The sequence below is a fragment of the Callospermophilus lateralis genome, chromosome 1 (genome assembly GCF_048772815.1).
Source record: "Callospermophilus lateralis isolate mCalLat2 chromosome 1, mCalLat2.hap1, whole genome shotgun sequence".
In the NCBI taxonomy this organism is placed as follows: Eukaryota; Metazoa; Chordata; class Mammalia; order Rodentia; family Sciuridae; genus Callospermophilus; species Callospermophilus lateralis.
The window spans coordinates 23,541,957-23,556,213 of NC_135305.1; the positions used below are offsets into that span (position 1 = coordinate 23,541,957).

The 14,257-nt window shown below is 35.3% G+C and overlaps 1 protein-coding gene across 4 annotated transcripts in view; it reads left to right on the plus strand.

Annotated features, from left to right (window-relative positions):
• The window catches only part of Cep41 (centrosomal protein 41), a 42,530-nt gene that overhangs the window by 20,490 nt on the left and 7,783 nt on the right, over nt 1–14,257 (plus strand). For all 4 annotated transcript variants that reach the window (XM_076860405.2, XM_077110461.1, XM_076860426.2 and 1 more), the window contains 3 exons: nt 3,604–3,651; nt 7,704–7,765; nt 8,785–8,854. In XM_076860405.2, the coding sequence (XP_076716520.2) occupies nt 3,604–3,651; nt 7,704–7,765; nt 8,785–8,854 (180 nt within the window). The remainder of the gene's footprint in view (nt 1–3,603; nt 3,652–7,703; nt 7,766–8,784; nt 8,855–14,257) is intronic.

The following is a 14,257-nucleotide window of genomic DNA, read 5'->3' on the forward strand; positions in this document are numbered from 1 at the left end:
GTCATATGAGTAGTCCAAACAAAACATAATTGTTTATATATCAAATTGTGCATAGTTTAAATAAAATCAGCTGTGCAAAAACTCAAGCCAGATTAGAAGGTGATTATTTACATTATTAAACAACTTACTATTAGGATTTTTCAAAGGGTAGATCCTTATAGTATATTCCATTCAGCAAATATATTTGAGCATCTCCTCCACTAGACAATGGGAGGTATAAAGGTTGTAAGTGTATGTGTTCAGGTGCACAGATAAATAATCTTGGACTCTGCATTGAATAAAGTACATAAAACTAATCCAGTCCAGTGACAGATGCTTTGTGAGTGGTAAGCCAGTGCTTTAGGAGTTCAAAGGAGGGAGCGGGTTGCTTCCTGCTGGGTGAGCTAACTAGGTATTATGTTAGAGAACCTAAGGCTGACAGGAAGTTTGTCAAGTTTAATAATTAAGGCAACACTGAAGGAGGTGGGTAAGTTGGCATCTTCAGTAGTAGAGCAAGAAGTTTTAGACAGTGTAATGTAATGGAGAGCCTCTGTCTTTTTTCTTTTAAATTAGTCTAATCTAGCAAAATTTGGCAGTAATGTATAATTTCAAATATTTTTTAAAAATTAGCTCTCTGGTAGTTTTTAAGACTCCTTTTACATATTAAAAATGTGTTTATAAATAAGTGAATTATGAAGTTGATTCTCTTCCAGTCTTTTTAAAAGGTAGTCAAAAACTATTTTCTGAGCTGGGGTTGTGGCTCAGGGGTAGAGTGTTTGCCTGGCACATCTGGGGCCCTGGGTTCGATCCTCAGCACCACATAAAAATAAATAAATAAAGATATTGTGTCAATCTACAACCAAAAAATAAATATTTTTTAAAAAACTATTTTCTGATGCAATTAGATATAGTTGGATAAGGCACTTAGTTAACATGTAAGTGTGTACAGTAGGATACAACGCCTCTGTTTATACGTTCTAAAATCACATTTAGGGATTTTGTGTTGATTTGGGGTCAGTCATCCTAATAGAAGCAATATGGAAACTCTCTCTTTCCTTTTCTCCTCCAAACTTTTCTCTTCCACACTTAGATAGAATGAATGTCTGTAATAAAAAGAGCTTCTTATTAATGGCCCTCTTGAATTTTTCATAAATTTGCCAAATATGTGCATAACTGCAAAAGATCTTGTCTGTCATCACCTTTGGTAGGAAAACAAAAGGTAGGCGGCACAGCTTACCTCAGAGCCTCACGGGAGGGTCTGCTGATGCAAGATGGAATGCTGTATAAATACACTGAAAATGTTGATAATTAATAAGGAAATTAATTTTAGACACTTCGTTAGTAGAAACCACTGTCACTTGGAAATGTACTCTTTTAATAATAAAGACAGTATAAATGAGGTTGGCTGCTATTTTCCATCCCTCAGGGAATTAACATCAGATGGTCCCCACCTCTTTTGGTCTAGGAAGTGGCACTTCCTACAAGTTTACCTCACAATGAATCGTGTTTTTAAAACACAAGGGCTGGGGATGTGGCTCAATGGTAGGGTTCAATTTCTTTTTTTGGGGGGTGGGGGCAGGGAGGGGGTTCAATTTGTAATACTGCAAAAATGAGTAAATACTAATAAAACAACAGAGCTAGAAAAGCCAGGTGTTTTGTGAGCCGTATTAGAAACCGGGAGATTGGGAATGGACCTGGCTTAGTTACTATCTTGCTGTGTCACTGGAGAAATTTATTTCCAAATTTCTGACTGGACTGCCTGAAGCTTCCCTAGCCAAAGGCACCAACCACCACATCAACACTGTGCAGCTGTTGGGGAGTCAGGGACATACAACCAAAAGCTCCTCTGAAATAGTTTAAGAATAAGGTGGTGGGAAGCTGAAGAGCATACTGATTTGCTGTAGTCTTCTCTCATTCCATTGATCAGGTAGCTCCATGCCCAAGTTTAGAAGTTTAGAGTTGCAGTGGGGAGGAGGGATGTGTAAGTCCAGGAAAAATTTATGTGTTTTTTCTCTGGAGTTCTTATCACTTCTTAGGTCAATTGTAGGCTGAAGAACCTAGAAAAGATCATATTTGGTTTTAATCAGTTCTTTGTTGGTTATTGTGCCTCTTCTGACCATACATCTCTTTTGAGAAGCCTCAGGCCTTCTGAGTAGTCCTAACTGACTTCATCTCTCTCTCAGCTTCTGGAAGAACACAGTGTGGGTCTAGGACTACACTGAATCTTTGTTTCTAGTCCCGATAAAGAGTGTATGTCTTGCCAGGAGCAGTGGCACATGCCTGTAATCCCAGAAGCTGAGGCAGGAGGATCGCAAGTTCAAAGCCAGCCTTGGCAACGGTGAGGTGCTAAGCAAGTCAATGAGACCCTAAGCAACTCAGTGAGACCCTGTCTCTAAATAAAATACATAAAAGGGCTGGGGATATGGCTCAGTGGTTGAGTGCCCCTGAACTCAATCCCCAGTATCAAAAAAAAAAAAAAAAAAAAAAAAAGGAGTGTATGTCTTAAAATGAAAACCAAAACAGTAGATTTTTATTCCATAATGAATTCATGATAGAAAATTTATAACAACAAATGAAGTAAGTTGTGTTTTGATAATGTATTTGGGTTTTCAGAGCAAGATTTTTCTCTCATTGCTCTGACCCAAACATGAAGAAAAGTTTAAAATAGTCCTTGAAAACATCAATCCATGTCATTAATTGGAAGCATTTCTTTGATCCGAACTTGGGATCTAGTTAGATTTAGCCCTCTCAAGACTTAATGTTAAGAGCACAGTTTTAGAAATGTGAAATTATTTTGAATGTTTTTCTTTCGCCATACTTTCAGGTGCCAGATAGAGCTTGCTGTGCTGAATTGAATCAAATTGCAGCATGCCCAGTAAAAAATAATAGTCCCTGGCTTGAGAGCTAGAATTTAATTCATTTGAAAACCAGAATGATTCTGGCCCAGTTTTAAAGTATGAAAACTCTCCAAACCACCTTGGCTAGAACCTAGTATTATAGAACCAGACCATAAAACATGAGGGCTGGGGACTCTCCATAGTGGTGGGAACCTGCTGTTATTTCTCAGCAAATCAAGCCTATGGTGAATACTAGCATCCAAATTGTGTGGTCTAGTTCAGGCTGCAACATCAGCATGAATAGTGAAGACCAAGTTCAGGAAAGAGGAGACCACAAAGACAAAGCAGAGAGGAAAGGGTTGCTTGGGTAGCCACAAGGGCACACTTCAGACATTCAAAGAAAATTGCTTCTTTTTTTGGTGGTCCTCTATGTATCTTCCCCACAAACAGACAAGGGGGTATAGAGAGGTAGAGAGCTTTCACTCAAAAAGGGGAAAAAATGGATATAAATAATCATTAGTATTTTCTGAGACTTCTAAATGTTTTTCCGGGGATGAACCCTAGCTTAAATGCATTTAACCAAAATATTTTCCTCAGTTCCAGAACTTTTAATGATGCCGTGTAATCCAAAAGGCTGTTTACTGTGTATGGCCCATTGGCCCACTGTCCAAAATCCCATAGGAACAGGCCAGGGACGCTCAGGAAGTACTTGTTTTCCATTCTGTTTTCACAGTGTTACTCATTTTCTTCCATTTATAGCATATCTAAAATTCTTCCTTCTTTTTAGGTAACAGTATGACGAAATACATTGAGAAGCTAGAAGAGATCAAAAAAAGTGAGTAACACTATTGATGGCTTGGAAAAATGGAGCTCCATAATGTTCTGTAAGCTGGTTATCAGCTAACCACCATACTCTACAGCTGACATATGTGGAGAGCTGTGGGAGTCAGGTGAGCCTGGCAGCTGCCTAGAAGTATGTGGGAATCACTGGGTACCCTCCTGGCCAGCTGCTAAGATGGTGGCCTGTGAATCTCAGTTCTGCCCAACTTGAATCCTTTAGGGGATATCATCATTGGAATGCAGAGTGGGGTCTGGTGGAGTGAGCTCTGCTTAAGTGGTTCATACCCATTTTCTAGGTGCATTGTGCTGCAGCCTTTGTGGCTTTTTACAAAGTACTTAATCTTTTTGCTCCTCTTATTTGGTCTGTACCTGAGACAGGATAATAATCTCTCTCTCATAACATTCTTATGAGTATAAATTAAAGAGTATTCATGGAAGACTTAAAGGTGTGAGAAAGAGCGAGCTTATTCACAGTGTTCGGCATTATCCATTCACTGCAGTCTGTTTTCTCTTAATTAAAAATCATATTTCATGCACATCCTTTTTTAAAAACTAATCTACTACAAAGATATCTTACTAAGTCACAGAGTATATTGCCCTTGCAAAAAATCATGATTTTTCAATCTGTGTTCAAAACTGATGTAAAATATACATGCCTTGGCCAGAATTAAAGAACTAGAAACATCTGTTTCCTAAGATGGATCTGCTTGTATCTTAAGTAGGAGAATCCAGTGCTAGGAGTATTTAGCTAATGGTAGTGTCCTATGGTCACAGTCCAGCATTTGACTCTGGTAAAATATATCTTCTTGGAAGAGAAAATTACAAATCTAGAATGCATGAGAAATTTTTTTTTATACAACAGACGTTTCAATTTAAAATGATAATGTTCCTTTTGAATTGCTGCAGTGCAGGGAAACCCTGTACTATAGATGTGAACTTGGGAGCAGCTTTGTACTGACTGCCTTTATGTACCATGTTCAGTTAGAAGAGATTGTGCTATAAACACTTTTTAAAAATGTGTAATATTACAGGATCCTCCCCTTTTCTTTTTATACATTTTGTGTTATTATTTAAGTATATACATATATGTGTCCATAGAAAACATATATGAAATATATTGAATTTCCAAACCATGAAAAAAATCTTGTTTACTCACCTACATTTCATTGTTGTCATCCTCAGTACAGCCAGAGCAGGCGACATCCATCCAGCCTGCTTCTATTTGAGTTTGTGGTCTCTTTTGACTCCCTTTCCATTTGTAGCTAAGTGTAAGCTCACATGTCCTCACCAGAAATTGTCCCATAAAAATGTCCCATTCTACTCAAATTGGTAGAAACTTGCTTAAAACATTTCTTTAGAGTACAGTGTGATATCTTGAATATCTAAACCCTTAGTGTAGGTTCTCCAAAAAGAAATACTCTTGCAATAGCATCCTTGAAAATGTTCACTCACCTTCCTCCCTTAGAAGTTGGGGGCTTCCTTTTAATAAGGCCAGAGTTTCCACTTAACTTGATCACTTGCTTTGTGCTCATTTCGACAGAATTGCCTTAGTTCTGGTTTGGTATCTACATTTTGGAAGCTATTTCCTTCTCTCCTCCCTTGTTCTGTTGTAAGGGTTCTTTGGTGGAGAGAGAGGTAGTTGCAAGATACTCTAGCTAAACCCATCACTGCCCACATTACCTCAGATGCCACTTCTGTCTGTGAAATCAGACCTTGTCCTGGTGTACTTCCTTTGATTTGTCTTCCACTGTGAGCCCAACTTCCCTTTTATTTGCTAATAACACATTTTAACAGATGCCTGCAAACCGCAGAAATCCTTTGTAATCTGAACATTCTTTCAACTCTACCTGGGGAAAACAGACACTGTGACTATTGACTGTTTACAAAGCCTGGTAGTTAAATGACACTAGTTGAACCCAATGTGAAACATCCTAGATAGTCAGGTCTCTGTCCTTCCAGTAACTCGAGAGAGGCAGACTCAGATCCTAGGCTCACTGGAGAAGCAAACCTTGATAGCACATCTGAGCTGGAATTTTCTAGTCTCCTACCAGCATCTGAGAGAAGCCTCAGTAGCAGAAGCTCCATTCTTAAAGCTGTTTGCTTTTGCGAGGAAGGCTGACAGAGCCTTCCAAGCCATCCTTTTGATAGAGTTTAAAACTTACTATAAGACGTCTAATTTGATCTTTTATCTCAAAGTAATAATGTCAGAAAGTTCTACTGATGGCTCTTCTTCTAAACCAGAACCAGGTATGTGGCATTCAGGCTCCAGGGTACAGTGCAGGGGGCTTTGTACAGAGGACGATAGGAATGCCAGTCCTTAGGATGCAGCAAAGCCTGGTGTTTGTCTAATGTAATCTATGTTTAGTTAAATGGGATTTTAATGTTTAATGCTTTATGCTTAAAAGTCTTTGAAACTATGTAACCATACTAAAAGAATTTCAGTGGATAAATGTACAAATGACTTGAAAGTTATCAACTTTTTCCATGACTGATTTATTGCTGTTTTGATTTACGGAGGTGACTTTTGGTGTGAAGTTGGTGGCAATGGAGGGGAATGCTGTAGTTACTTCACTTTTTGAAGCTTCTGCTCAGCCTGTTCAGATGTTCATCCTGGCAGATTTTGGAAGCTCTATTGAGCCTTATTACCTTACTATATGCTGAAGAAGCTGCTCTAAGAATTTTCTATAAGTGATAGTTTATTTGCCAAATTTTTCTCCTCAAGACATTTTAGAACAGAAGTTTTAATTCCCTGCAAGAAAGAGTCTTGAAATATTTATAGAAGACTAGTTTTCAAGGTAGTGTCATCTCCTGACTCTGAATATCAAGGTATTTGTTCAACCAAGCTTACATTATCCTCTAAAGTAACCATCCGGTCTATGCTGGGTTTTTTGAGAATTCGTGGAACTGATTAGCAACACAAAGTAAATAATCTTAAATACCTTTAATCCTTTCCCTTGTTGCTAGGAGTCTTGGTTTATGAGACATTTATGCTGTGAAGGCCATAGCAATTATCCAGCTAACCTTCAGTAATTCTGAAATAATGAGGCAGTATTTAAGGAGTCTTGGACACAAACACAAAAAGCTAGAAGAGGAGGGAAGGATAAGGGTGGGCAGAGTTCAACACTGAAAATGCTTCAGGATTGACAGTCATCTTCAGAAGTTTAAGGAAACTAACTTCTAACAGATATCTACAGGTTAGATACTTGATAAAGTGACATTGGCTCAGTTTTTAGTAACTGTTTAATGTGATATGAAAACTATTAACACAAGTATAAGGTACCCCCCATTTGAGTTATAATAAAAACTGTAAAGATAGCACTGAATAAATGTCAGTGTTTTAGGTTGGCTTTTACTTTTTTGTTTAATTGTGATAAAAACACAAAATATAAAATTTGTTCATCTGAACCATTTTAAGTGTACAGTTTAATAGTGTTAAGTATATTCTCATTGTTATAGAACAGATCTTCAGAACTTTTTTGTCTTACAAAACTCATTTTTTAAGAGAAACTGATATTATCAGAACCAGTCACAACTTCATGCCCAGCATGCATTCGTGCATGCACACACGTTGTCCCAATGTCTCTAGCATAGTTTCAACCACAGGAAAAGGATTGCTCTCTTTTGAAGCCAAAGTCAGAATAGTAGGGTGTAAACATTGTACTAGCCATTTGGTCTGGGGTAACTCAGCTTCTCTGGATCTCTGTCCTCCTTTGTAAAATGTAGACATTTATTCCCTGTTTGTCCTGAAAAGGATTTGAGGCAGCTTACAAAAGTGCATGCCATACAACATGACCACAGTAGAGACAGCTTAGTAAAAGGAAAATGGCAGACTGTGCTCTTGAAGACCAAAACCAAGGGGGAAATGAAGAGATGGTAGCACTACATGCCTGCCTGGTTCTGAGCATATCATGAAGATCAAATGAAATAATACATGTAAAAGCATATAAATGACTAGAAAGATATAACATATGACTTGATGACTAGAAAGTCTTAATGTTTAAGAAAGCAAAATAGACCCAGATAAACATGTCTTATTCTGCTTTTCAGATTATAGATACAAAAAAGATGAGCTTTTCAAGAGACTAAAAGTTACCACTTTTGCCCAACTGGTAAGTTTAATGATCTTTCTATTGGAGTTAAAACCAACTTGTGCTGCTTTATGTGAACATTTCTAAATTCAGCTCTAGGGATTGTGCAGAAGAATTGTTTCTGATTCTTCAAATTTCACCTGTGGGAGGATTAATTGGTATGCGGTCTGAATGTTTACATAAAGATGGTGTGAAATTTTTCTCTTTTCTTCAGTAAGAATTCTGTAAAGTAAGTAAATGTGCATTTAAATTACTTTAAATTCTTAAAATTTATGGCTTAGGTTTTATTTTACCTTCTACGTTTAACTCAATATTTAGAATCTAGAATTCCAGATTCAGAATTTTTTTGAATATTGTCCCCTGTGGAACTCAAGTGATTTTCCTTCTTCTATGACTGAGGTCTTTTCAGTTCCATTGTAATTTATTTTGTTACTTTGGGCAAGTCATTTTCTTCTTTCATTTTTAAATGTATGGATAAGCCACCTCTCTAGCCCCCAAACAAGAGTTACATTGGCATAACTCAAATTGGATTTTGGGCCTTATAAGCTAAGTTATGAGAAAAGTTTGAAAAACGAATACTGTATTTAGGTATAAAGTACTGTAACTTATTATATAATAAGTATATTCATAATTAAATTTATTTCCTCATTACATGAGCATTGTCAATACTGTATACATTTTTGTAGGTTAGTATTGCATTTTTAAGAAATACTGTGTCATGTTGAGACCACAATATGTTGAGAACAGATGTAGTTTTAAGCTCTTATTCATGTTTCTTGTCCTAAGTTATCCTTTTGGTCTTTTAAGTTTGTCATGTAATATTTTACATGAATCTCTTCTTCTGGAATGATCATCTGCAATATAATTACCACCCTGAAAGTAGAAAAGCCTGAGACTTAGTTTATAGTTCAAGACACTGACAGCTGCTTAAAACAAGAGATCTTTGATCTTTGATGTTTCCTGGTCTTTTGTAAAAGACAGAATTGTCTCTGCTTAAACAAATATACACACATTTACACATTTTATTCTTTTTCTCTCAGGTCATCCAAGTTGCTTCTCTATCTGATCAAACACTGGAAGTGACAACTGAGGAGATCCAAAGGCTAGAAGGTAATGAGAATCCAGGACGTGGGGAAAATAGAAGATTGACCACTTTATTGTACTCATTCTACATTTGCTGGTGTGTTTATAAGGACTCAGGACTTGGATATAACTATTTCAATCCTATTGTTACTCCTAGAAATGCTGCCTGGTGCTTGAATTGTTAATTCTTATTTCTTTAAAAAAAAGCCATCTGGTTTTCTGGGTCTAACACATGTAGAGCATGTCTAACACATCTAACATTGTAGATTTGTTTCATATACTATTTACTTTTTTTCAAAATATTTTTAGTGCTTTCTCTATATATACAGGTCACAGAATTCAGGGCTATGAGACACAGAGTCGAACCAAACAATTCTGCTTATGTGGAATTTGTAGTCACCATGTACATACATGCATACCAGTACGTCTGTTGGATGAAGAGAATAAACAGTACAATAGAATTACTAATGCAGCAGGATCTAATAATGGAAAAATGAAAGGCAACCACCATTTGTTGAGTATATGTTGCTAGGTACTTCATGTTACTTTTCTTAATCTTCTCAAGAACTCTGGAAGGAGCATACACTTTATAGATAAGAAGACCATGTCTTAGAAGTTAAATCTCTTGCTCAGGGTGATACAGCTAGCAAGGAATGGACCTGGGACACTAATCAAAGTGTCTCCTATGTAACCAGTGTCTTCTCACTACCTCATGAAAGGATTCTGGAAAATTTCTTGAGAAAGATGCAGGTTACTAAGGGAGATACAAGGAAGGAAAAGTTCTTTCCACTTGGAAGACTGGAGCAGGATTCTTCAAGGCATTCCATAGGGGCCTTGTGGGAGTGCAAGGTTAAGATAAGAATTTTACAAGTTGAGGAACAGCCTAAGAAAGGCATAGAGAGGAAAGGACACCAGGCATGTTTAGGGAATCAATTCATCCAGTCTGACTGTGGTCTAAAGGAGGAGTAGGCACTGGATAGGAGATAAGGCTAGAAAGATAAGCAGGCTCCAGATTTCCTTTCTTAAATACAGAGTGGAAAATAAAACCTCTGTAGTTGTACGCTCATGAAAAGAATACATAGACTTCAGGTCTTGATTTTATCCTGAAGTACCCCGCAATCAATGTGTGGCTGTTTACTAAAGGAGAATGTGTTTGTTAAGGTTGATGTAGGTCAGGAATTTGACTTCTGAATTCAAGACAAGTTTCTCAGGAAGTCTGAACACTGGTTTTGTGCAACTCAACTGTTATTTCCCTGGGCTGGTTTTTGTTAGAGAGAATAAAGAGAATCTGAAAACGACAGGAATTTATCTTTGACAGATGCCTCTCACACGGCAGAGAAATAAGGGCTCTTTGTAACAGAGATAATTGAGTCTCCTCATACAAGTACTCCCAATTTTAACTGGGTTATATAAGAACCTAGATTTGGTCCTTTAATTCATTGTTGAGATTGCAGCACCAGAACATATGGGCACATGCAATTTTCTCTTCTGAGATAAATTTGCGCAGCAAAATAGGCTCTTGTAAAGTAGGACACCATAATGTGTGAGTAATATTAGTGTTTTTCTAGTGCTCTACACAGATAATAACTCACTCAGGAGTGCCTGTAGAACAGATCCTATCTGAATGTGTACTGGTCATCTTTGAAGAATTCTGAAATCTCCTTTTACAATGTTTATTGCTTTTTTTCTAACTTAAAAGTATTTTCCTAGTAAATTATAAAACTAAAAAATATATATAAAGGAGAAAAAATAAACAAAAATCATTGTTAACATTTTGGTCCATTTCCTCCTGCATCTTATACCTCACCCCAATCAAATCCATATTCTTTGTGTATAGTTTTGTATTATACTGCTTTTAATTAACATTTTTCATGCATACTTTCCTATGTTGTTAAATAGACTTCAAAAGAATGATTGGAAAGGTTGTGTTGTTGTAGGTTTATCCTAGGGTTATACCATAATTTAATTATCCTCCTATTGTTGGGCATTGCATTCTTTTCTGATTTTTCACTTTAATAAAATGCTGCTGCAGTATGTATGTATGTATGTATGTGTATATATATATATATATATATGTATATATATATATATACATATATATATATATATATATATATATATATATATATATACATATATATATATATATATATAAATGCTATGACTCTCCTTATTCTCTGAAGATAAATTGCTGCAGATGGTCAAAGGGTAGAACCATTATGACTCCATGCTGACTGCCACTTTACAGCATGGGTGTACCTAGATGCACCCTATTGGGAGTGATAGGAAGACTTGATTCTCCCATCCTATCCAGTGCTGAATAATTATCATTTTTAAATATATTTGCCAATTCAATGAATGAAAAATGGTATCTAGTAGTTTTATTTTTCACTTCTTCGATAATGACTTTGAGGGGTGTATGTGTATATATATGCACACATTTATTTATTGGTTAGTTATACATCTTTTTTTAAGCTCTGAGCCATTTTCTTTTCTTTTTTAATAAGAAAAAAAATTCTTTGTTTTTTCTTATTGATTTGTAAGAGCTCTGAATAATTGATATCTTTATATAATGGAAATAAATACAACCTTGAAAATAAATGAGAAAAATCTTTACTTGATTATTTGGAACAATTTCCAAGGTATATTATTAAGTGAAAATAAAACAACACCAAAATAAAAACCCAAAGTATAGAACAGTATGAATGAAATTATCCTGGCTATGTATAAGGGAGAAGAAGTAAAATACATACACAGGTTTGTAGTTGTTTTATTTCTGGAAGGAGGGTCTGGGAGGGCTTTCTATCCATAGCAACAGTTTCATCTGGCTTGCAGTTTCACCCTGTGCACATGATCTTTATTCAATCAAAGAGCTAATTTTTAAAAGCTATAAATTAAGCATATGCATCTTTGTTACAAATACTTTTCCTAATTTGTTATTCATCTTTTAATTTTCTTTGTGTTGGTTTTTGAAATATATGAAATTTGCATTTTTATATAATCAAACCTGTTAGCCTTTATTTTTGTGTTTTCTTTTATTGCTTTACACTAATAATCTCCAAAATAAGATAAAGTGTTTGCCTGTATCTTCTTCTGTTGGGGTGTTTGTGTTTGTGTGTGTGTGTGTTTTCTATATTTAAACTATCTGTTAGATATATGATGTAAGATGATTATCTAAATTAGACTCTTTTCAGATAATTGAGAAATACTTCCAGCACCCATTTAGTAGTTTTCACTTTACCCACTGATTTGAACTGTGCATCTTTAACTTTTTATGTATGTTCTAGGATTTGTTTCCAAGTTCTGTGTTATATTCCATTGTTATAGTTCTGTACTATTTTGATCATTTATGTTACTATTTATTTGATAAGGCAGTTTGTTGAAATTATCCTTAATTTTATTTATATATGTGTGTGTGTGTGTGTGTTCATCTTTAAATTTTTTTTTTATTTTTTTATTTTAGGGCTAGGATATGGCTTAGTGATAGAACACTTGTCTAGGTTGAATTCAATCCCCAGCACCACTTACAAAATCTATTGTGATTAGTATTACAAGATGAAAATTAAGTTTGAAAAGGATTAACACCATTTCACCTTTAGACAACCACTAAGAAATATGCAAGGTGTGGCACTTTCTTTATTGAGGTTTTCTTTAAGACCCCTAAGTAAAATTTGTCTTAAGTCCTGTAAGTTTTATAAATCCTTTACAGTTGTTTTGGTTTATTTCTATGAGAGTTTATTTCACAGCTGCAGGTACTGTGTCATTTTTTTCATGTTCAAATAAATACCTGGGAAAAATATTTATTAGCATTTAAAAAATCTTAACCACATGTTTAGTGTCTGTATTCTCTTGAAGTTTCTAGGTATATGATTATATCATAGGCATATTAAATTTTCATATCCTTTTTTAAAGTGAGGTCTCTTATTTCTGTTTCCTTTCTTCTTGTATTGGTTAAACTGCAAATTCCCAAACATTTCTCAGTGTGCTTCTTCATTCTTAAAAATTATTGAGGACCTCAGAGAACCTTGGTTTATATAGATTAAATTATTTCTATTAATATTTAGTGTGCTAACTTTTTAAACTGACAATTTAAACAGTATTTATTATTTCAGTTAAAAATAACAATATTAAACCCATTACAAACACAAAAACTTAGTGTGTATGTTACTGTGGTTTGAACCTAGGGCCTCATGTGTGCTAAGCACGTGTTCTTCCACTGAGCCACATCCTGAGCCCATAAATATGCATTTTAATAAAAAATAACTATATTTCTAAAACAAAATTTTACAGAGAGGGTGGCATTGTTTTACATATTTTGTAAATCTCTTTCATGTCTGGTTTAATAGAAGGCAGCTGATTCTGACATCTGCTTCTACACTCAGTCTGTTGTAATATACTATTTGGGTTGAAGTATACGAAGAAATCTTCCCTCACATGGACCTGTAGTTGGAAGAGGAAGAGTATTTATTTATTTATTTATTTATTTTTATTGGTTATTCAAAACATTACAAAGAGTATTTAATAGCCTTTTCAGATAATTCTGGATTTTTTTTATTGATACTACACTAAAACTTGACAACTTGTCATTTCTTAAAGGCTAGCTATAAAGTAGAATCTAAATCAATGAACCATTCATACTTGGTTACATTGAAATCCATTGGTCTGTTTTGCACGTTCAATGACTCTTTTACCCATGCGTGATTTTTATATCTAGCAGTGGTCATTTGGAAAATATCATTTCACTGATTTATGGTGATCTTATATTGACATATTTCTTTACACACTATCAAAAAAAATCACATTTTTAATCTCACCATTTATTTTCCCAGAAACATCTATAAGTATGGGGAAGCAGTTCCTAATACTTCAGTGCCCGATGGCAAATACAGTTTCTAAAATCCTGGGTTTTGCTCAAAATTTAATCATTGACAACAAATACCATCCGTTGTTTTCCTTGAATCGACAGGCTCACTTAATTCATTTTTGAGGCAATGTCTACAAAATACACAAGTGTAAATAACAAGAGCTTTCCTGTCAGTTTTCTTTCTAAGCAAAAAAGGTGTCCACAGCAAAAATAGCTGGCTCAGCTGCCGCTCAGCAGTTACTCTGATGCTTTTTCTTGAGATAACCACGGCAGTGACATATGTAGCATACTTGACCTATGTGGACTCCCCATTTCATCACACAGAACATTAAAAAGATGTGTACTCACTTTAAAGTGAGATTTAATAAAATTATTAATTATTATTGTTTATCAGGGACATTTTTTATGTGACTGCTGTACTTATTTTCTATGAGTGCACACATGAGAGTGAAAATGGGATTGCTAGTAAAGTTTGGTACCATTGCCTTTATTCTCGCTAGAGCTAGTGTTTTATCCACTAATTCTTTTGCACCATTAGTACAAATATCAACCCAGTAAAAAAGATA